At 47.8% G+C, this 23,774-nt stretch overlaps 1 protein-coding gene across 1 annotated transcript; it reads right to left on the reverse strand.

The window, feature by feature from the left end:
- Positions 1 to 220: 220 nt before the first annotated feature.
- LOC130475849 (protein NKG7-like) lies at positions 221 to 4,879 on the reverse strand. Its single transcript, XM_056847745.1, has 4 exons — positions 4,705 to 4,879; positions 2,843 to 2,989; positions 1,551 to 1,682; positions 221 to 279 (listed from the first exon to the last, which is right to left on the reverse strand). Exons 1-4 carry the CDS (start codon positions 4,877 to 4,879, stop codon positions 221 to 223), a joined length of 513 nt encoding a protein of 170 aa, XP_056703723.1.
- Positions 4,880 to 23,774: the final 18,895 nt, after the last annotated feature.

Below are 23,774 nucleotides of genomic sequence, written 5' to 3' on the forward strand. Positions count from 1 at the left end.
CATGACGTTTGGTGTGGCTTTGGATGGCGTGAGGAGGGGGGCCTAGAGGGAATACATCTGGGGGCCCAGGATGGTTCTCAGCAGCCCTGCGTCTTGGAAGAAAGCAAGATAGCCTCAAGGATGTTCCCAGAGATGGGGCAAAGTGGGGAATGGTTTTTGTTGTTGCTGTTGTGTCTCCGTTGCAAAGTTTCTCATCCTGGGCGTCTGCTTTTCAGAGCGCTCACAGGTGCTCATAGCTGGAGGGTGGTGAGCGCAAGTGCACAAGAAGGCTGGATATACCTGCCGGGAGAGAGAGAGAGAGAGAAAGAAAGAAAGGCAAAGTGAGCGCATGAAGTCAGGCCCAACGGGGTTACTTGGCAGGTTTCCCCTTCTGTTTCGGAAAATCCTGACCTCTCCCTGGGACTGCATGCTCTTAAGCATCTGCAGAGTTTCTTCTCACCGTCTTTGCAAAAGAAAAAGAAAAAGAAGAAGAAGGTCGACCGGTCAAGTGCAGCTCAAGGGCTTGTTCAGTGCGCCTTTCTTTGGCGAAGGGAAGGTTTGTCCTGCCTGGGGGAAGTGTTGGGGAAGGGGTCCTGTGCTTTGCCTTTAGCCTGCATAGTGGCCAGCCGCCCTAGTGGTCTGAAAAAGGTGAAGCAAAGGGGTCAAATGTAATCTTTGCCATGAGGAAGGGGTCAGGGTGCAGTGCCTAAAGGTTAGGGTTGCCAGGTCCCTCTTTGCCACCAGTGGGAGGCTTTGGGGGCGGAGCCTGAGGAGGGCAGGGTTTGAGGAGTGGGAGGGACTTCAGTGTCATAGAGTCTAATGGCCAAAGCGGCCATTTTCTTCAGGTGAACTGATCTCTATCACCTGGAGATCAGTTGTAATAGTGGGAGATCTCCAGCCACCACCTGGAGGAAGGCAACCCTACTAAAGCGGTGACCCCCACCCCCACCCCAGGCCTGGCTCCTTAGCAGTTCCCCAGTGATGCCAGTCCTGATAGTGGGCTGGATTTCATCCTTAGGATTGCCAGCCCCAGGTTGAGAAATACTTGGAGAATTTGGGGGTGGAGCCTGAGGAAGGCAGGGTTTGGGAAGGGGAGGGACCTCAGTGGGGTATAACACCATAGAGTCCACCTTCCAAAGTGGCCATTTTCTCTACGTGAACTGATCTTTGTCGACCTGGAGATCAATTATAATAGTAGGAGATTTCCAGCCACCACCTGGAGGTTGGCAACCCTATTCCTCCGGGGCAAAAGGGTGCTGTAGTCACCTTCACAATTGAGTGGGAGTGGCGTTTGGCGCTGTCATGTTCATGTGCTGGCATTTGCAGGCTCCGCCGCCCCATATATCCAGCCGGTACTTACCTGCCCGTAATTTAAGCCCACGATTGCGAGTCTTATCCTCTCCTGGTAACCGGAAGAGCTCCCTGCCCTCCTCTATGTGACAACCCTCCAGGTGCGCCCTGATCAATGCGGTATACATTAAGGGCTGCAGTAAGATTGTTACACTCTTGGATCACGTTCCCTCCATGTTCTGAGCATTCCTGCAACCAAACCCTTTGAACCCTAAGCTCACCAGCCAGTAGAAGCATGGGAAATGCTGCCCAGGCTAGGTAGAAGGACCACTCGTAAGTCCGCTGGATGCGAGAATCGTTGTTTCCCCAGGATTCCGCCGTGTACACGGCCACAGCGATTAGCGTGCAAAGTCCTGCGAAGAAGAAGCAGGCAAGAGGTTAATTCAGCCCCCAAAGTAACGCAGGCATTCGGGTTCCCAACCGCCAGGTGGTGGCAGGAGATCCGTTCCCCTGGAGAAAACGGCCACTTTGGCGATTGGACTCTATGGCATTTGCGGGCTGGAGTATATCTCCCGCGTTCAATGTGTTTCTTAGCCTTTCTGTAACTCCTTGAATAGTAATCATACTTATGTATAAGTTAAAATTTATGTTATTTATGGTTTGCAATTTAGCTTGGTCAGGACAGACATTAACATTGCTGACCTTGGCGATTTACACTGTTTGGCATGAATCAAATGCCTGGATTTATCTATTGTATATAGTTTAAGTTCTAATTAGTATATTAGTGATAGAATAATATAGTAATTATATCTTTAAATTCAAGAGTCATCGTGCTGTTTTTTTTCCTTCAGTTCAACCTCCAGGGTGTGGCTAGAGATCTCCCGCTATTACAATTGATCTCCAGCCGATAGAGATCAGTTACCCTGGAGAAAATGGCCGCTTTGGCAAGTGGACTCTATGGCATTGAAGTCCCTTCCCAAACCCTGCCCTTCTCAGTATCCACCCCCAAAATCTCCAGGTATTTTCCAACCCACAGCTGTCAACCCTAGAAGGCATGCATATTCATCATTGGATCTCTTCTGTATCAATTGCCTTGTATATACCCTTATCTGTGTCTAAGGGACGTGCTTACAAGCTCTCTTTATCAGGGTTCCCCCAGCTTTTTGAGCCTGCGGGCACCTTTGGATTTCTGACCCAGGGTGCAGTGGGCAAAATCACGAAATAGCTGCCACAGAAGGTGGAGCCAGCCACAAAATGTCTGGGAGTGAGGTTATATATAATTCCAATAGGGCCTCTTCAGCATTTCAGAAAGATGCTATTTAACAGGACTAGGGTTGCCAACCTCCAGGTGGCAGCTGGAGATCTCCTGGGATTACAACTGATCTCCGGACGACAGAGATAAGTTCACCTGGAGAAAATGGCTGCTTTGAATGGTGGACTTTATGACATTATATCCCTCTGGAGTCCCTCCCCTCCCCAAACCCCACCCTCCTCAGGCTTCACCTCCAGAATCTCCAGGTATTTCCCAGCACAGAGTTGGCAACCCTAAAAGCCAAGCTGTTGGCCAACCTACCGGCCGCGAAGGCAGCAATGGAAGCGATGAATGATCCCCACACATTGTGGAGCGTGCACTGTATGAATAAGCCGACAAGAGAAACAGCGGATGCCAGAGCTGCCAGGGAGGCTAAGATCAGGAACGCGCGGGTGGCCACGATGTAATCTGCAAAGAAAGAGAGAGAGAAAGGGTACAAAAGGTTAACAGATTTCCCCCCATCTCATTCCTTAATGAAATGACACACTGGAACCAAACAGACTGCACAACACCAATTAAAATCAGGTCCTGTAATGTAAACTTCCCTTAATTAATCAATTAATTAATCAATCCAAGAAGCTTTTATTTAATGAAGAGAGGTCTGTGCATGAAAATAGGGCTCCCGGTACCAGCCAGCCAGATGGGTCTATGGCCAGGGTTCCCAGGTTGCTGGAACCGGCGGGCGATCACCCGCCAATCCAGCAGGTTGCTTGGAGCAGCGCGCATATAGCCGTGTGCAATGTGCTAACGCCACTTGCCGGGTTTACTCCCAGAAGCATCACATTGCGACGGGACACTTCACCACTCAAACCCCTGGGGGGTTGAGTGGTAAAGTGTCCCATCGTGATGCACGCTTCCGGGAGTAAGCCCGGCAGTGACGTAAGTGCATAGTGCGCGACCACCCAACCCCGCCCCAAAAAACCTCCCGCCAGTGGAGAGGGAGGACCTCGCAGCCCAATCTATGGCTGATGTGGTGTTTGAATGGATGTGGTGTTTGAATGGCCTTCCTACAGGCCAGGAATACGATCCATGTTTTTAATTACTACTCATTCGGTCACATCTAGTGAATGAGAATAATCTCCAGGTGCCTACAGGTTGGGTCTAGAGTCTAGACTAAATGTTTCTGCTAATGGCAGGTACTTCTGTTAGTGGAGCAGAACATTCCTGCCCCCTTGCCCCCCCTTGTAGCCCACTGATCTCCCCCCAAATGCTTCTCCTGGGGGGATGGGGGATTCTTGAGGATGGTATCAGGTCAAATAGGGGTGCTGCGGCAAGATGTGGACGTTTGTGGAAATTCCTTCTTCTGCTGGTAGAACTATTAGCTTGGATCCAGCCCCATATTTTGTCAATAGAAAGCTCATGAGCAAAACATAACATAAGCATAGAAAACAGGACGATAACAAGAGGGGCGGGGGATGAGAATTGCAGAGGGGGGGGATCCCTACCCCCCCAGCCCTCCCGACCATAGCTTTGCTATGGCAGATTTAAGTATCCGCCGATTGGGGTACAGTTGGCTATTAGAGATACTGATACTTGCGTATGAAAAGAAATAGCAATTAAGAGCCACTTATACCTTCTTAAAAGTATAGTAGGTAGGTGAACGTTTGTCCAGACTACTAACTTGGTGGTGGAAAGTGCTGTCAAGTTGCAGCCAACTTATAGCGACCCTGTAGGGCGGGGTGTCGAATTCAATTGTTACGAGGGCCAGATATGGTATAATTGTTACGAGGGCCAGATATGGTATAAATGTCACTTGGCCGTGCCGTGCCTCGCCAGCCTAGATTGAGACTGGAGAGGGGTGGCTGCCTCCGCTGGCTCGCGGGCCATATAAGAGCTCTCAAAGGGCCGGATCCGGCCCATGGGTCTTATGTTTGACACCCCTGCTGTAGGGTTTTCAAGGCAAGAGAAGAACAGAGGTGGTTTACCATTTCCTGCCTCTGCATAGCAGTGCTGGACTTCCTTGCTGGTTTCTCATCCAAGTACTAACCATGGCCAATTCCCACTTAGCTTCTGGGCCATCTAAGTTGGAGTACTAACTTGGGGAGTTTATTTGAAAGGTTCTGCACAGTCTCCACGCTGTGATCCCTCGCGTGTGTTTGAGATCACTCTGTCATGTTCCTTACCGTCAGGCACATCCGGCGCAAAGCAGTGTCCTGCAATGCATGTCTTCCAGAGCCCACTGTGGGCGATATCCTTTCCTCCATAGGCCACCAGCCAATAGTCAGTAACCAGCGCCATCAATAGACAGATGAGGCTAACGCAAGCCACCAGCAGGCTAAGGATTCTGCAAGCCAGCATCTCGTGATGGGATGGATGATTCTCTTTGTACTGGCTTCTTGCCTGAGACCTGAGAGCATGGAATTAAATGAGTGAGGGAATGTGATCGCAAAGATCTATAAGACAGGTACTAGCAGATGTTGGTTCTGTAATGAAGACAATGCAGGTTTTTTTACATATGTGGTGGGATTGCATGAGGGCATCCATCTTTTGGAAACTGGTTGTAAAAATTATGTCATTTGGGTTGAGGAAACAAATTTCATTTAAGCCAGAAACTTTAGTGTTGAACTATCTTCCCGAAATATTGAGAGACCAATGGATAGTAGCGTTACATATGTTAACAGCAGCCAGAATGGAACCAGAAAACCTCCCCTAAGATACATGACTGGTTGTCAAAAATAAAAGAGGTGTATATTTTAGTAAAGCTAACCGCTTACCAAAAAAATAATGATATTAATAGCATAGACCTGTTATGGACAAGAACCATTCAAAGAATGGAAATGTCAATTTTATAATAAGATACAGTTTCGGTTAATCAGGAAAGGGCTACGGATGCAGGTATGTGATAATGTGACTATTTGTTTTTAGTTAATGTATATATTTACTGTTGATTGTCCATTTTTATTAATAAAACTATTTTAAAAAATGAGTGAGAGAATGGAACTTAATGCACAAGGGGATGGGGAATACCCAATAATGCAGCAAACAGACCCTTCTTTATTTAGAAAATGTGTTGGGCTGCCTCTCCAGAGACCTTCTCGAGATGGCTCACAAAACAAGACCATAAAATCCTAAACGCAACCTCAAGTTATCCATACTAATAAATGAATCGTGTGCCATCAAGTCACAACTAACTCATGGTGAACCCCATACATAGGGTTGCCAGGTTCCTCTTCACCACCGCAGGAGGTTTTTGGGGTGGAGCCTGAGGAGGGTGGGGTTTGGGGAGGGAAGAGATTTCAGTGCTGTAGAGTCCAATTGCCAAAGAGGCTATTTTCTCCAGGTGAACTTATCTCTATCGACTGGAGATCAGTTGTAATAGCAGGAGATCTCCAGCTATTACCTGGAGGTTATAAATCAAAACAATAGGGCACCTCCGTGCTAATACCTGGAGGTTGGCAACCCTACCCATACATGGGGCATTCGGGGCAAGAGATGAGCAGAGGTGGGCCTTTTATGCATGGTCAGTTTCTGCAGGATCTGCTGCTCTCTAACTGCACAGTATTTGCAGTCAAATTCTCAAAACACTGTGCACAGGGGCTTTTTGCCCTGAAGAAATTCCAGGAGCACCTTGTGATCAATTATGCATCCTCAGCGAAAATGCAGAGCTTCTGAACCACAGGGGAGTCCCTCCCCCCGAAAAATGCTGCTTTGTAATTGGCTGTGGGGTATTTTTTAAAAAATACGTCACCAGCCCTCCATCAGCCCCGCAGCGGGATTGCTTCATTTGATCTGAACCAAGTGGCCATTTAACGGCCAAAGCAAAGAAGGTCCGGACAACCCCCTCAACCAATTTGTTTCTGGTTATCTCAATGCAGGGGTCATAAGAACATAAAAACACTCATGCGGTCGTATGTGACTATTTCATCATTCCATCAGTAGTCTTGTACTCACAAATGCATAAAGGCTTTCATACTTATAAGAGGACGCATGTAAGAGGAGAGTGTTAAATCAGCCCGGCTCTGGTTCATCCTTCCGAGAACGGAAACTGACTCACACTCGCTGTGAAACTGATTAAATATGCAGCCGCATAGGTAGTTTGTGATTAATTCAGTGTTCTCTCAACTGTTCGATCTGAAACTGACCCACACGAGCTGTGAAACTGACCAGATAAGCAGCCTCATGGTATTCCAGCATTATTATCTCACTAATGCACTCGATAATGTTGTCCAGGGGAGGGGTTGGATGAGGGGGACAGACTTGTGGGAGGGAGAAGTAAGAATGGGTGTGGGGAGAAAAACCCAAAGTGACAAGTATGTACAGGACTGGCTTTCAAGTTGGGATGAAGGCAGACTTTAAACTCGGGGTAAAACAGCATCCTGTAAACACAGGGAGAATGCGAATGGAGAGCAAGGCGACTTCGCAAGGTTGGAAATTACATGCATAATTAAAATGAAGCCCCAAAGTAGTTAGGGGGTGACTGCGATGGGAACAACCCATGCATAAAAGGCCGTGGTTTTCCATTGCCTTTCCCTGCATAGCAACCCCATTTTCTCCAGCTGAGCTGATCTCTATTGGCTGGAGATCAGTTGTAATAGCAGGAGATCGAATAGCAGGAGGTTGGCAATCCTACCTCATGAACTCCCTGCCCCAGGAACTCCCTGCCCCAAGATGTGGTGACGGCTGCCAACTTGGAAGGCTTTAAGAGGGGAGTGGACATGTTCATGGAGGAGAGGGCTATCCATGGCTACTAGTCAAAATAAATGCTAGTCATGATGCACACCTATTCTCTCCAGTATCAGAGGAGCGTGCCCATTATATTAGGTATTGTGGCACATAGGCAGGCTAATGCTGCTGCAGTCGTCTTGTTTGTGGGCTTCTTAGAAGCACCTGGTTGGCCACTGTTTGAACAGACTGCTGGACTTGATGGGCCTTGGTCTGATCCAGCATGGCATTTCTTATGTTTCTCATGTTCTTATGGACTTGAAAGCCTCTGGAAACGGGCTGGTTTCTGGATGTGGCCTGCAAATTGGAGCAAACAGTGGACAAGATGGCATCCTGCCCAAAGGCCAACTTGGGAGGAATTTGTCCCCACCCCTGGCACAAACTCCTGGCCGGCAGTCTCCCACAGCTGGGCGAATGCCTCAAAATTATCTCAACCACCAAAAACCAAAAATCGAGAAGGAGCCAGGACTCCAATGTGGCACTGGGAGGCGCTGTGGGAACTTGAGAGCTTCCTCATCTCCTTGGGGTGGGGTGGGGGACTAGAAGCTTAGGTTGTCACCCCCTTTCACGCCTCTTCTCACACCCGATCGTTCGAATGCTGACTTCCGCACACAGTCTCTGGATGTGGGAATCAGATCTCTCAAAGGCATATCTTAGAAACGGTTAGCTCAAAACCTGGCTGCCCCTCTGTGAGATGACTTTGTAGGGTAGCAACAAAGCCAGGACTATGGAGGGACTGGCTTCTGTTCTCCGCACTGTAAGGAGAGTTTGTTACCCTGCCCCCCCAAGTTAAAGCAAAGGATGTGGGGAAGGAACCTTGACTTTGTTCTGTATTTGAGCCAGTGGCTGACATACTGCCATCTAGTTTTGCCAGCTCTGAATGGGGGTGAACCCTGAGGAGGGTGGGGTTTGGGGAGGGGAGGGACTTTAATGGGGCACAATGGCATAGAGGGCACCCTTCAAAGCAGCCATTTTCTCCAGTGGAAATGCTCTCTGATGTCTGCAGAGCAACTGTAATAGCGGGAGATCTCCAGCCACCACCTGGAGGTTGGCAACCCTACTGCCGGCTGATCAAGAAAAAGATGCCCTGGCCCATATCTTTTTAATCAAAAAGTAAGGGGCAATGTCATTCCTCCCCCCCCCCCTCACACACACACTATTTTTTTTAAAGCTACACACCTTCAATACATAGCTTAGTGGTGGGCTCTGTCTTGGAACCAGAAATGTCTGGTATCTGTCCTCTGACCCACACTCAAAGACCTGATCTAATCCAAGAGAAAGGATTCCTACAGACATCAGTTCCTCTTAGGGTTGCCAGCCGCCAAGTACTAGCTGGAGATCTCCTGCTATAACAACTGATCTCCAGCCGATAGAGATAAGTTCGCCTGGAGAAAATGGCCCCTTTGGCAATTGGACTCTATGGCACTGAAGTCCCTTCCCCTCTCCAAACCCCATCCTCCTCAGGCTCCACCCCAAAAACCTCCCGCAGGTGGTGAAGAGGGACCTGGCAACCCTCTGCTTCATATCTGGTCAGTCCTTCCACAATCTCAAAATAGCTTTCACCTCAATCCGTTTTCAAACCATGCCATTAGGGTTGCCAGATCCCTCTTTGCCACCAGTGGGAGGTTTTTGGGGTGGAGCCTGAGGAGGGCGGAGGAGGAGAGGGACTTCAATTCCATAGATAGGGTTGCCAACCTCCAGGTTGCTGTAGAAGATCTCCTGCTATTACAACTGATCTCCAGCCGATAGAGATCAGTTCACCTGGAGAAAATGGCCACTTTGGCAATTGGACTCTATGGCATTTAAGTCCCTCCCCTTCCAAACCCCACCCTCCTCAGGCTCCACCCCAAAAACCTCCCGCCGGTGGTGAAGAGGGACCTGGCAACCCTAGCCATAGAGTCCAATTGCCAAAGCGGCCATTTTCTCCAGGTGAACTGATCTCTATCGGCTGGCGATCAGTTGTAATAGCAGGAGATCTCCAGCTACTACCTGGAGGTTGGCAACCCTAAATGCTAATGGCTTTGCTGGCTGGATGTTATTCCCAAACACTGTGTGCCTCTCATCTATGCATTTGTGAAGTCTCAGTTCCAGAGGACCTAATGCAGTATATTCTGTCCTGTTCTCCTTATACAGAGTCTAGAACTAAATTTCTTGCAGTGCTTCTAAAGGACCTAAATCTAGTTTCAGCTTCAGAGAAGCGGTTCTTTCTCCTCTCACATGCTGATCCAGTTGTCTCCTATAGATAGGGTTGCCAGCTCCAGGTTGGGAAATACCTGGAGATTTTGGGGTGGAGCCTGAGGAGGGCAGGGTTTGGGGAGGGGAGGGACTTCAACACCAAAGAGTCCAATTGCCAAAGCGGCCGTTTTCTCCAGGGGAACTGATCTCTGTCGGCTGGAGATCAGTTGTAATAATAGGAGATCACCAGTTACTACCTGGAGGTTGGCAACCCCACCTATAGAGTGTCACTCTTTGCCTTAGCAGCCAAGAAAATTTGGGCTAAAGCTTTATTTAATCAGGGGCTTTAATGCATTTAATCGCTACCATTTTTTGGGGGGTCAGGCTGTTTTCACGCTATTATTTATGACCAGGTTTTATATGACAGATTGGAATGGCCTTCGGCGGCAAACAATAAAACTTTATCGTGTCGTAAAAAAAAAAAAAACCCCTTGAAGAGCCAGACCGTTCTCCAGACTGCAGTTTGAAAACCGGGGCACAGATCCGAATGTGCTCAGTGGGTTTGCGCATCCTGGTGGGCGTCCAAAAGATGGGCCCAGCGGCCGCCGCATAGCTGTACGTGCTGCACCTCAACCCACTTCCTGAAGTTTTCTCACACCTTCGATGTCTCCATGACGTCAACAGGAACCCTCAGCCTGAAGACTCCGGTACCTCCCTCCCTCTCACACACACCAGCCTTCTCCCACCTCAGAACAGGCCTTCCTTGCAAGGTGGAAGGTTGTCCTCCCCCAGGGCTGCCAACCTCCAGGTGGTGGGGAAAATAGACACCACTGTACAATTATCAACAGATCTGGAAATTAGTACAGGAGCGAAACACAGCTTAAACCAAGTGCAGATTATTTTATAAATAGCTACGTGCAGTTACACACAGTATGAGACATTATGTACAAAGAGACCTACAAAAAGTCATTCATAAACATTCATATTTTCAAAAGTCCCAAAACCGAGTACAAATTCTTCTTCCGCAGACTGATATCATGTAGTACAATGGCTGCCAATAATAATGGAGGATGCGGCCGTTTCAAAGTCTTGGCAATTTAACAATTCTTCTTCAGTCCTTCAGAAGGCATCTTGCAAAATTTTCTACCTACCGGTAGTTTTCATTTCCAGATTGATCCTGATGCCGGTCCCAAGAAGGGTAAAGAAGCTCACACTGAGCTTCTTTACCCTTCTTGGGACCGGCATCAGGATGTTACCCGTGGTGAGACATATAACCTATAATCTGGAAATGAAAACTACCGGTAGGTAGAAAATTTTGCAAGATGCCTTCTGAAAGACTGAAGAAGAATTGTTAAATTGCTAAGAATTTGAAACGGCTGTATCCTCCATTACTATTGGCATCCATTGTACTACATGATATTAGTCTGCGGAAGAAGAATTTGTACTCGGTTTTGGGACATTTGAAAATATGAATGTTTATGAATGACTTTTTGTAGGTCTCTTTGTATATAATGTCTCATACTATCTGTAACTGCACGTAGCTATTTATAAAATAATTTGCACTTTGTTTAAGCTGTGTTTCGCTCCTGTACTAACCTCCAGGTGGTGGCTGGAGACCTCCTGCTATTACAACTGATCGTTAGGCGACGGAGATCAGTTCCCCTTAGGGCTGCCAACCTCCAGGTAAGTAGGAAAAAGGCACCTCTATGCTAGTACCTGAGGTTTGGAAATCAGCATAGATGCGAAAAGATATAACCAAAGTGCAAAAATTTATATAATGCTACACAATGACACAACACAAAACAACTTATAAAAACAAATATGACATACACAACATAGATATGTGCATCACCAACAAGCAGTCCAAGACCAACATATGTAGATCGATGGGTCTACATCTGCACTTCGTGGAAACCTTCGTGGGACCATTGTTGACTATGTACACTTACCTTTATAGGGATTATTGAACACTTATCTTTTGAAGGATTGTGTAACTTTTGGACCACATATGTTGGTCTTGGACTGCTTGTTGGTGATGCATATCTATGTTGGTGATGCATATCTATGTTGTGTATGCCATGTTTGTTTTTAGAAGTTGTTTTGTGTTGTGTCATTGTGTAGCATTATATAAATTTTTGCACTTTGGTTATATCTTTTCGCATCTATGCTGATTTCCAAACCTCCAGGTAAGAGCAGAAGATCTCCTGCTATTACAACTGATCTCCAGCTGATAGAGATCAGTTCACCTGGAGAAAATGGCCACATTGGCAATTGGACTCTATGGCATTGAAGTCCCTCCCCTCCCAAATCCCTCCCTCTTCAAGCTCCGCCCCAAAAATCTCCCACCGATAGCAAAGAAGGACCTGGCAACACTAGTTCCCCCGGAGAAAAAGGCCGCTTTGGCCATTGGACTCTATGGCAATGAAGTCCCTCCTCTCTCCAAACCCTGTTCTCCTCAGGCTCCGCCCCCCCCCACATCTCCAGGTATTTCCCAACCCAGAGCTGGCAACCCTGCTCATGGATGGGGGTTAGGGGGCTACCAACTGCAGGTTGAGAAATCCCTGGCGTTCTGGGGGTGGAGCTTGCAGAGGACAGAGTTTTGGAAGGGGAGGAACCTCAGCGGGGATTTGATTCCATAGAGTCCACCCTCCAATGTGGCCATTTTCTGCAGGGGGACTGATCTCTGGAGATCTGTTGTAATACCAGGGGGATTCAGGCCTCACCTGGAAGTAGGCACCCCTAAGGGGGAAGGGTTGCCAATCCCCAGGTGGGGCCTGGAGATCTACTAGCATTACATCAATTGTAATAGCAGGTGGTCTCCAGCCACCACCTGGAGGCTGGCAACCTGGCGTGTCTTGGGCAATCCTTGCTCCCCCTCCTCTACTGTCCCTCTTGATTTAGAATGATTTCTCCCTTTTCCAGCTCAATTTCACCAACTTTCCCCAAATAAAGGCAGAAAGTGCTGGAAACCCCTGAATTGCAAGTCCATAAGGCGGAGAGCGTCCCTGTCTCTTAGGGTTGCCACCCCCCGGTTGGGAAATACCTGGAGATTTTTGGGGTGGAGCCTGAGGAGGGCGAGGTTTGGGGAGGGGAGGGACTTCAGTGCCATAGAGTCCAATTGCCAAAGCGGCCATTTTTTCTAGGGGAACTGATCTCTGTCAGCTGGCAATCCGTTGTACTAGCGGGAGATCTCCAGCTAGTACCTGGAGGTTGGCAGCCCTACCATCTCTTGAGCTGCCAATGTGGTGTGCTGGACTACAATGTGGGAGACGCAGGTTTGAATCTAGGTGGTCTTAGTGATGATGGGTCCCAGGGCAAAATTCCAGCATGGTGCCTCAAAATCACTGCCATTCCCCCTGCTGGAGGGGGCTGGAGCACACATAGGGCCGTCATCCACCCCCTGAGCTCCAGAAAGGGCTGGCCAGATGTGACCTGAGCCCTGAAGGGAGGGCAGGCTGGGTAGTTTCTAAAACTTTCTCCCCCCCCCCCACCCATGGAGAGTGGCAGTGTAGGAGATCATAGAAACATGGAACTGGAAGGGACCTCCAGGGTCATCTAGTCCTACCCCCTGCACAACGCAGGGAATTCACAATTACCTCTCCCCCCCCCCCGCCCCACTGTCTCCTGCTCTAGGCCCAGAGTAAGGCAAAAAACCACCACGATCCCTGGGTCAATCTGGCCTGCAGGAAAATTCCTTCCTGACTCCAGGATCGACATTTCCCTGGACATGTAAGAAAGGGCCACGAGAGCCGCACTGACTCATCCCTTCCCGCCCTCCCTCTCGTGATCTGCCTAAGTTCACAGAATCAGCCTAGCTGGCAGATGGCCATCTAGCTTCTGCTTAAAAACCTCCAAAGAACGAGAGCCCGCCACCTCCTGAGGATGCCTGTTCCACTGAGGAACCGCTCTAACTGTCAGGAAGTTCTTCCTAGTGTTTCGCAGACAACTCTTTTGATTTAATTTCAACCCGTTGGTTAGGGTTGCCATCCTCCAAGTGGTGGCTGGAGATCTCCTGCTATTACAACTGATCTCCAGGTGACAGAGATCAGTTCCCCTGGAGAAAATGGCCACTTTGGCAATTGGACTCTATGGCATTGAAGTCCCCTCTCCAAACCCCGTCCTCCTCAGGCTTCACCTCCAAAATCTCCAGGTATTTCCCAACCTGGAGCTGGCAACCCTACTGTTGATTCTGGTCTGATCTTTTGGGGCAACAGAAAACTTGGGAACTCAAAGTGGCTATTCACATCTTTCCCCTCTCCTCCACAGGAGCCAGTGTGGTGTAGTGGTTAAGAGCGGTGGACTCTAATCTGGAGAACAGGGTTTGATTCCCCACTCCTCCACATGAGCGACCGACTCTAATCTGGTGAACAGGGTTGGTTTCCCCACTCATCCACATAAAGCCTGCTGGGTGACCTTGGGCTAATCACCGTTTTCTCTGAACTCTCTCAGCCCCACCTACCTCACGAGGTGTCTGTTGTGGTGAGAGGAAGGGAAGAAGATTGTTAAGCCGGTTTGATTCTCCTTCAAAGGTAGAGAAAGTCAGCATATAAAAACCAACTTGTCTTCTTCATCATCGTCCTTACGACACCCACCCTGTGAGGGTGGGTTCGGCTGAGAGATGGTGAGGGCCCCAAGGTCACCTGGCAGGCTTCCGTCGTTGAGCAAAGGATTCAAACCCGGTTGTCCTAGGTCCCAGTCCAATGCTCTAACTGCTACACCACCCCAATCTCAGATGGAAGATGCTTTTCTCATACTTGTGAAAGAGGAGGGGTCTTCAGGTGATGGTCTGGCCACCCTTGAGCCCGAATTAGGCTTTGGGCTTCTAGGTTGGTATCTTTGTCTATAATGGAGAAGGGGAGTAACTGCAGAATGTGGGGGGTCTTGTATTGGAATCCCACCCCTCCCCATCAGTAGGGTTGCCAGCTGCAGATTGGGAAATACTTGGAGATTTGGGGGGGCAGGGTTTGGGGAGGGGAGGGATTTCAATGCCATAGAGTCCAAATGCCAAAGCGGCCATTTTTTCCAGGTGAACTGATCTCTGTCGGCTGGAGATCAGTTGTAATAGCAGGAGATCTCCAGTTAGTACCTGGAGATTGGCAACCCTCCCCATCAGCCTTAATCTGTTCCGCAGAGGGTTCTAGAGGACCAAGGTATTTCCACCCTTACCTGGATCACCTTGCAGAAAGACTCTTTAGTGGGATATGAATGGCCCAGGGCAGGAGGCCCTGCAGGAGAAGCAAGCTTGAAGCCTGGGATTTGGCCGGAGGAATCGGCGGTCGCTCTCCAGCTGCGAGATGATGTCGTCGGCCTCCCCGTCTGATCTGTTCGCAGCTCTTCTGTGGGTCCTAAGGGCAGCCTTTTCCTCCCACCTCTCTTTTTCATGTATGACTCCCAGGTCCCCCACCTCCCACCCTAAGCTCTGCTGTCGCTTTTTGCAGCTTGGGGCGGGTGTGTGAAATGTACATGTCTGTGGCTTCTGGGGATACACAGCAACGTCTGCAAAAACCACCGGGGCTGCATCCTGCTCCCACCACTGAAGTTGCCAACTTTTTGTCTTGGCTACGCTCCTGCGCCTTTAACAACAGCATGACCCAGGGGCTGGTGTGGAGATGAGAATAGGTTCCCCCTGCTGATATTTTTTCTGCATGTCGGGATACAGAGAAACACAGCAGTGTCCCCCCCACACACACACACACACAATTGGTCATCCTACTCATAACACATTCAGAGCCAGCGTGGTGTAGTGATTAAGGGCCGCGGACTCTAATCTGGTGAACCGGGTTCGATTCCCCACTCCTCCACATGAAGCCTTCTGGGTGACCTTGGGCCAGTCACAGTTCTCTCTGAACTCTCTCAGCCCCACCTACCAAGGTCACCCAGCCTGGCACGATGCGGACACTCTAGCGATCTTGGCCAAAACTCTATGGTTTCCATAGAGTTTTATCCGCGATTGCCAGAGCGTCCGCGTCACTTTTGGGTTTACCCGCGTCACTTTTGGGCAGCCCAGTGGATCGGCGGGATTTTACCCACCACCACCAGGCACTTGGCGACCCTAGGCTCTTCCCATTTTTGAAGTGCAATTTTTAAAAAACCCATTTGGTCCCCAATAGGCACGGGCACACAACACAACAATGGGCACAATGGAAACCACAACCTCACTTCCCAGTTTCGGAAAAAACAAGATGAGTCTTGTATTAGGACAGACCGGCTGTGCCAGGTTTGAGGAGACAAACACAGCAGGTTGCTTCATCCAGGTTGCAGCAGGAATACGTGCTCTGATACCATCCCGTGATCCGTGTGGAACACCCAGCGAGAGAACTTAGAGGATGGTGGAATTCATACAGATGGAAGGAACTGGGAAGGCACCGATCTCTGAGTCAATCGGGTCTCCTTGACTGGGGAGGACTGGGGCCCCCGCAGCCATATTGTCCCCAGCAGCCGGCTCCTGCACTCTCCCTTCCAAGAAGATCTGGTTGCTCTGCCACCCGATGCCAACCGCCGGATACAGGATATGGGTCACCAAGCTAAAGAAACCTGAGAAATTAGGAAGGGGTGGGGGGAGGAGAAAGATGAATAATCAGTTCAGCCCTGTGTCCCAAGCCAGGGTGAAATAGTGTTGGACAATGTGGGGAGATACGAGTTCAAAACCACCCATCTGCCATGCTGCCCTGGGACATCTATAGTGAGACCACACTTGGAATACTGTACAGTTCCGGTCACCACACCAAAAAAGGGATAGTGCAGAGCTTGAGAAGGTGCAGAAAAGAGCAACCAAAAATGATCAGGGGTCTAGAGCAACTTCCCTACAAGGAGCAATTAAAACAGGGCTGTGAAGAAGAAGAAGGAGAAGAGTTGGTTTTTACATGCCACTCTCTGCCACTTAAAGAAGAATCAAAGTGGCTTACAATCTCTTTCTCTTCCCCTCCCCTCAACAGAGGTAGGTGGGGTTGAGAGAGCTCTAAGAGAGCTGTGACTAGCCCAAGGTCACCAAGCTGGCTTTGGGTGTAGGAGTGGGGAATCAAACCTGGTTCTTCAGATTAGAGTCCACCACTCCAAACCACCACTTAACCATGTTGGCTTTTGGAAAGATGGCGGTTAAGGGGAGACATGATGGGGGGTCTACAAAATTATGCATGGTAGGGAGAGATTGGACAGGGAGAAGCTTTTCTCCCTCTCTCATAATACTAGAATGTGGGGTCATCTGCTGAAGCTGGAGGGCGAGAGATTCAAAAACGATAAAAGGAAGTATTTCTTCACGCAACACATAATTAAATTGTGGAACTCCCTGCCCCAGGATGTGGTGATGGCTGCCAGCTTGGAAGGCTTTAAGAGGGGAGTGGACATGTTCATGGAAGAGAGGGATATTCCTGGCTACTAGTCAAAATGGATACTAGTGATGATGCATACCTATTCTCTCCAGGATCAGAGGAGTATGACTACTATATGAGGTGCTGTGGAACACAGGCAGGATAATGCTGCTGCAGCAGTCGTCTTGTTTGGGGGCTTCCTGGAGGCACCTGGTCGGCCACTGTGTGAACAGACTGCTGGACCTGATGGGCCTTGGTCTGATCCAGCATGGCTTTTCTTATGTTCTTATGACATGGGAATATTAGCATGGACTTCCTGTTGGGTTGTGCTCCATAGCTCAGATCTTTTGTCCACTTTGCCACTCCTAATCGCTCCCAGTATCTGTCTCCTGATGCACACACACACACACACACACACTGGCAAGTCTGCCTCCGAGGGTCTGAAAACTCACCGTTCATGAAATAGAGAGAGAACACCAGCCAGGCCAGGCAGAAACTCCATGTGAATTGCAGGTGGCCCACAGGGCTCATCTCTTTCCAGGAAACGCCCACGGTATACAAGGCCATGCTAGCATACCCAAATGCACCTGTTAGAGGCCAAGAACAAAGGATCATGAGCTCCAACCGAGGATTTAAATACTGCCTTGGCGATCGGGCTTAATTTGATCCGGAGGTCCATATCCTGCTTCCTGAGTAGAGGCTCCACCCTGACAGCCAGGCAATACAGAATCCTCCATGGTTCCAATTTCCTTTCCACAATCTTCTATCAACCTCTGGGCATACACCAATTAGCACCCTTTGGGGGTCCTTTGTGACTCTCCCTTCCCTGTGATGTGATGTCAAGCTGCATTGTCAAACAGCCATACCAAAAATATGCAGCTATCTATAAGATCACTAGGGTTGCCAGCTCCGGGTTGGGAAATACTGGGAGATTTTGGGGGTGGAGCCTGAGGAGGGCAGGGTTTGGAGAGGGGAGGGACTTCAATGCCATAGAGTCCAATGGCCCAAGCGCCCATTTTCGCCTGGGGAACTGATCTCTGTTACCTGGAGATAAAGGTTGGCTGAGTCTGATTGTGAACTGCGAAAGTCGCAGTCCGATTATAAATAGTATGGAATTCTGATGAAGATACTGAAACAAGGCAAACAGGGGCTTATCAGTTTCATCGGGATCAGGTTTTGTCCAATCCAGCTTGAATTAAGAGCGTTTTTCAAGTTTCATCTGAGTACGTGGAATCATGCGTTGTCTGATCCAGCTTGAACAAAGAGAGTTTTCCAGTGCACTTGGGATCAGTTTTTGCCGATCCGATTTCACCCAGCCTTTATAGGCTTATTTTGCAGTAAGCTCAATTTTTTGATCGAGCGTCATTTAAGGAAGTCTACAATATAGTGGCATTACACTTGCCAGTGCAAGATAGAACAAGACGTCCTTAATTGGAGAGTACCGCGAAGCTGGGCAGCATTGAAAGAGATCTCACTGCGTAGCTGGGCAGCATTTAAGGAAGTCTACAATATAGTGGCATTACACTTGCCAGTATCAAATCGAACAGCTGGGACAACATTTTTTCTACAGAAAAGGACGTCCTTAAATGAAGAGCACCGCATAGCTGGGCGGCAGCTGCTGGCAATTTGGCACAACACTGGACTTCCATCTATACTGGGTGATTGCGTTGCTAATTACTCATGTTAGCTCTGTATATGGGTGCGTGGAGGTACAATGTTAGTAGTATGTTAAGTGTAGTTTGAGATATTGTTGAGATATTGTTGAGTAGTTTGATATATTGTTGAATAAGTTAAAATCATAGTGCATTTAGTAAATTGTGTTATTATTAGTGTTGGTGGTGTTGGTGTATTATTATTGTATTATTGGTGGTAAATTATTATGTGGTGTTGGAGGAGAATGTTACGGATATCATGGACTGCCAAAAAAACAAATCAGTGGGTTATAGATCAAATCAAGCCTGAACTGACCCTAGAAGCTAAAATGACTAAACTGAGGCTATCGTATTTTGGTCACATTATGAGAAGGCAAGAGTCACTAGAAAAGACAGTCATGCTAGGAAAAGTTGAGGGCAGCAGGAAAAGAGGAAGACCCAACAAGAGATGGATTGACTCATTAAAGGAAGCCACAGCCCTCAATTTGCAAGACCTGAGCAAGGCTGTCAAAGATAGGACATTTTGGAGGACATTGATTCATAGGGTCACCATGAGTTGGAAGTGACTTAACACACACACACACACATTATTGGGGTCTGTGTGACTGTGTGACTGTTATATTTTCCCCAATTTTGCTCAATTCTATAACAGCACGGTACCTTTTGCTCACCACCTGGAGATTGGCAATCCTAACGATCACATGGGGAGTGGTTTTTTTTGTAGTATTTTATCACATGTGCGTACATTGGTAAAACCCTACAAAAAAGCACACACCCATTATTGGGGTCTGTGTGACTGTGTGACTGTTATATTTTCCCCAATTTTGCTCAATTCTATAACAGTACGGTACCTTTTGCTCACCACCTGGAGATTGGCAACCCTAACTATCACGTGGGGAGTGGGTTTTTTTGTAGTGTTTTATCAAATGTGCGTACATTGGTAAAACCCTACAAAAAAGCACATCCTTGAAGTGATCATGTAGAGAGCTGTACTATGATTTTTGGGGTAGGGGGAGAAGGAAGCTCTCGCACCTGTCGTGAAGCTGGCCACTGAGGATACCAGCATGTTGGATAGCCTCCTACTGGATCTGAAGCATCGGCAGGACACAAACAGTGAGAACGCTGCAATGAAACCCGTAGCGGTGGCAAGGATCAGGAGGATCGTTGCAGCTTTCGTGAACTCTGCCAGGGGGAAAGAAATTAATTTGTGTTTATGGTTTTAAGAAAAAAGCTCTGCCCCGGGCTGGTTCAGTAGATGCAACAATTGAGTGCGTGAAAATATCAGCATCATGCGCCTTGGCGTTGATGCATGCGTTGCAAAGGGCATCGTGCTGGAGATGCAGGCAGTCCATAGAGCCATTTAAGCACCTGAGCTGGGGCAACATAGTTACGTGTCAGGTACGCTTCAGAGCTGAGCATCATTACCGTTGTTCTCGTTCGGCCGACTGCAGACTAGTGTGTTGCAAGCAGCCCCGGCTGGACTCGAAGACTTGTTCGTTTCTGGCGCGACGACTTCCATCCAGGAGGGACTGAAAAGGGAGATGGACAGGAGAAAGAAGCTGATGCAGGTAGAGGCCGCGCTGGTGGCTCGGTAGGACAGCTTCATTTGGAGCCACCAGGAAGCGCTGGTTGGAGGCATCTTGGCCGAGAAAGAGACAACCTTGGGAATGACTGGGGACCCGAGGAGATGCGCATTCGCCAAGCCCTTGGGCAACAGGAAACCCCTTCTGGAACAGTGACCGTGTGGATGGATTACGGCCTAGTGGGTCTTCTCCTCCCGTCCCCCTGCTAATTCTCTCTCAACGGCTCTGGTGTCCAGTCTCCGGGTGGATACTTCTTGGCTTGTTCCAACTGCCATAGAATCTTCCTTCTGGTGGGTGGGGCTGGAGAAGACCTTGCCTTATGGACGAAGACTGGAGGTTAGCTTGGGACGCTACTTAGGGAGCGTAGAGAAAGAGCACCCTCCCCGGATTTCAGACTACAGATGCTGGCCTGTTCACTGGTAGTGCACGCTGGGCTTTTCCGCATTCTCATTTTCCTCGCCTGCAAGTTTTTAAGAAACAATGACCATGTTGAAGTGCCCCAAATAAAGGTGGGAATCATTTTATATTTATATGACTTGCAGTTAATTAAATGATTGATAAACATCGAATAGCACTAGAATGAGTAATAAGGCAATGTTCTATTCACTATGTTCCAACCATTTGTCATGTAACTCCTGGGTTTTCAAACGGTATAATACATTTTTATTATGTAATAGGTAGATATTTTTTATTGATTTTTAAACTTTTCAGTTACACATTTGATATATTTTATTTTACTTGATTAATATTCATGCTTGTCATATGGTATTGTATTCGACTAAGTTTATTTTTCCATTGAATTTGCTTTATTGTTTTTGTATATCAAACGGTTTTTACCTTTCCCTTTTCCCCCTTTTGTATCCCCTTAATTATAAAAATAAACCCTTAAAAAAAATAAAAAAATAAAGGTATTTTACCTGTGGCACTATTAACTGCCCCTGTGTACATAAACAGGTGCAGGAATCCCCGTTTTAGACGTGACACCCGTGAAGATAAATGCGTGTCAAGAACCCCCCCCCCGTCTTCTCTTGCTTTCCTTCTTCACTTAGTTTGCATAAAGCACATACACTAACATCCCTCAATGTTGCAACATCACAAACACAGTGGTTTTCTCTGATCTGCTAGCCCGTTATCTAGGCAAAGGAACCTTCATGTTTCAGTAAAAGAACTGGCTTATTGCAGAACTGTTTGTTTGCTTGGTTAAGAATGACACCATGGGAAAAGAAGAAATGTATCGTTATTGAGAAAATGTATAAAGGTGGAAGAAAACTGAACAGCAATGTGATTCTTTCTGCAGTCTGACTCTTTGTGTTTCGGCTGGAGAGATTTTGATCCCGGCTTGTATGTTAAAATTGGTACCATTAAATGGCATAGCTGTAAAAGTAATTGCCTGATCTCCAGTGCACTATCCTTTGATCAGATATACCTGGGGTAACAGTTTTTAGGCACTACAATGTCTCGTACAAATTCCTTGTTCTCCTTTCCAAAGCACTTTGTGGGTTTTCCCCTTTCCGTTTCTTTCCGTTATGCCCTTTAAAACACAATTTTATGCTGTTTGCGTGCCATTTCTACGCCACTGGCACATAAAAAAGATGTGTCCCGTTTAATTCCAATCGGACTATTGCATTTGGTGGTTTTGGTTGGGGGGAAAGAAGACCTCAGTCTTGTCCTGAGAAACCGTGAAATTGACTCCAACTTTGGAATCGAACTGGAGTAATCACAAAATTTCAGTAATGTCCCTACTGATACATCAACGGACTAATCCATGCTAACCATTATCCTGGGATCCGTCCCACGTAGCAGGTTCTCTTCTGGTCACGAGCCCAAAGAGCGATGCTTTTGACTAGAAAAGGACCCCGGTGTGGTACCTGGGGGTGCCACGGTGCCTGCCGACACCTTTTCTGGTGCCCAAAATGCTTTTAGGAAGTGGGCGGGGCCAGGTAGGGCTTCTGATTAGGGTTGCCAACCCCCAGGTACTAGCTGGAGATCTCCTGCTGTTACAACTGATCTCCAGCCAATAGAGATCAGTTCCCCTGGAGAAAATGGCCGCTTTGGCAATTGGACTCTATAGCATTGAAGTCCCTCCCCTTCCCAAACCCCACCCTCCTCATGGCTCTGCCCCCAAAACCTCCCGCCGGTGACAAAGAGGGACCTGGCAACCCTACTTCTGATTGACTATTGGAGATTTGATTGGCTGTGCAGATTTTTTAAAAAATGTTGCTTTGGCAGCAGCTGCCACCACTGCGCAAGGACCTGCACTATGTTACTGAATTAAAGCTAAGCCAATCATTTTGTGGCTGGCTCCGCCTCCTGTGGCAGCCATTTTGTGGCAGCCATTTTGTTGCTTTGCCCACTGTGTCGTGTCGGAATTTCAAATGTGCCTGCAGGCTCAAAACGTTTGGGGACCCCGGGACTAGAATGTTGATTTCTATTAACCTATATCAATCTCTATTTGTATTTAATTATCTAAAACATGTATATCTTGCAGTAAAAGCATTAAACATTGATTTAAAAACAACCAGCAGAAGACGGTTTCAAGTTCAATTATCTGCAAAAGGCATGAGAGAGTAAAAGAGTCTGTTGAGCGAGCCAACAATGAAAGCACTCTACAAGTATCTTTGGGGGACAACATTCCATAAAATGGGTGACACCACTATAAAGGCCCAGTTTCCAGTTGCCAACCACTGAACGTCTGAAGGGGGGCACCTACAACAGGGCCTCTTACAGTTCAATCCAGGACAGAGTTACTCCAGTCTAAGCCCACTGACATGAATGGGCTTAGACTGGAGTAACTTTCCTTAGGATTGCACTGTTAAAGGATGGGCAGATTCATATGGAAGAAAATGGTCCCCAGGTAAATCCATCCGTCTCTGTCTAATCTCAGATTCACTGACCACCAAACAGTATTGCGTGTGCGTGTTTAATTTTTCTTTAAGCTATTTGCTACCCTACTTTGATTACCACCAAAGCGCTTTCAAAATTTGAAATTTTTAAAAAGGATAAAAAAAATGAGCAAGGAACAATGTGAAACGATTGAAGAATAAAACCACCGCCAGCTGCTATACTTTGCACTTACCATCGCAGATCTGTGGGATGAGCTACATGCAAGGAATGGAATGGTGAAATTCTTTTTTGACCCATGTACAAGCAATGGATATTCAGTGAGCCAGGGCATTTGTTTAAATCAGAAGCAAAAATTGAAACAAGACTCTATGTCTGTCTGTCTGTCTGTCTGTCTGTCTGTCTGTCTGTCCGTCCGTCCGTCCGTCCATCCATCCATCCATCCATCCATCTATCTATCCTCATATTTTTGGGGAGGAGCTTGAGGAGGGCGGGGTTTGGGGAGGGGAGGGACTTCAATGCCGTAGAATATATTTGGGCCAACCTGGGCTGCTGCCTCCGCATCCTGATCCCTGTCCAATGGATTGTGTAGGGTGTGCAAATTTGCTTGTCCATGCAGCTTGTGATCATATTATGTACTGCATCTCAACAACTGTATATCGTTTGTTATTCTTAATATTTAAAAATAAGAAGATGGACTCATGCCAATCTCCACCTAGTAAAGGGCTGCACAGAGAAAGGATTGAGAACAAAAATCACTCGACACCGGGTCAGTAGGGTGTTTAGAAGGGAAGGGGGGAGGAACACAACTTTCCAGTTTCAACGATAACTGTCTCAACGTTTTTATTTTATGGTCCTTTGAATATCCAGACTTTGCAAGCACATACACACAGAGAGAGGGAAGACCGGCAGGCATAAAATCTTCTGCAATCAGATGGACAAGCTATGATATTCAGATACCCACACACAACAG

The sequence above is a fragment of the Euleptes europaea genome, chromosome 3 (assembly GCF_029931775.1).
Source record: "Euleptes europaea isolate rEulEur1 chromosome 3, rEulEur1.hap1, whole genome shotgun sequence".
Lineage (NCBI taxonomy): Eukaryota > Metazoa > Chordata > Lepidosauria > Squamata > Sphaerodactylidae > Euleptes > Euleptes europaea.

Coding starts and splice junctions, on each gene's coding strand:
- LOC130475849 (XM_056847745.1), bottom strand. CDS start 4,879: ATGCTGGCTTGCAGAATCCTTAGCCTGCTGGTGGCTTGCGTTAGCCTC. Junction 2,990..4,704: donor TGCGCCGGATGTGCCTGACG/GTAAGGAACATG, acceptor CTTTCTTTGCAG/ATTACATCGTGGCCACCCGC. Junction 280..1,550: donor TCCCATGCTTCTACTGGCTG/GTGAGCTTAGGG, acceptor CTCTCCCGGCAG/GTATATCCAGCCTTCTTGTG.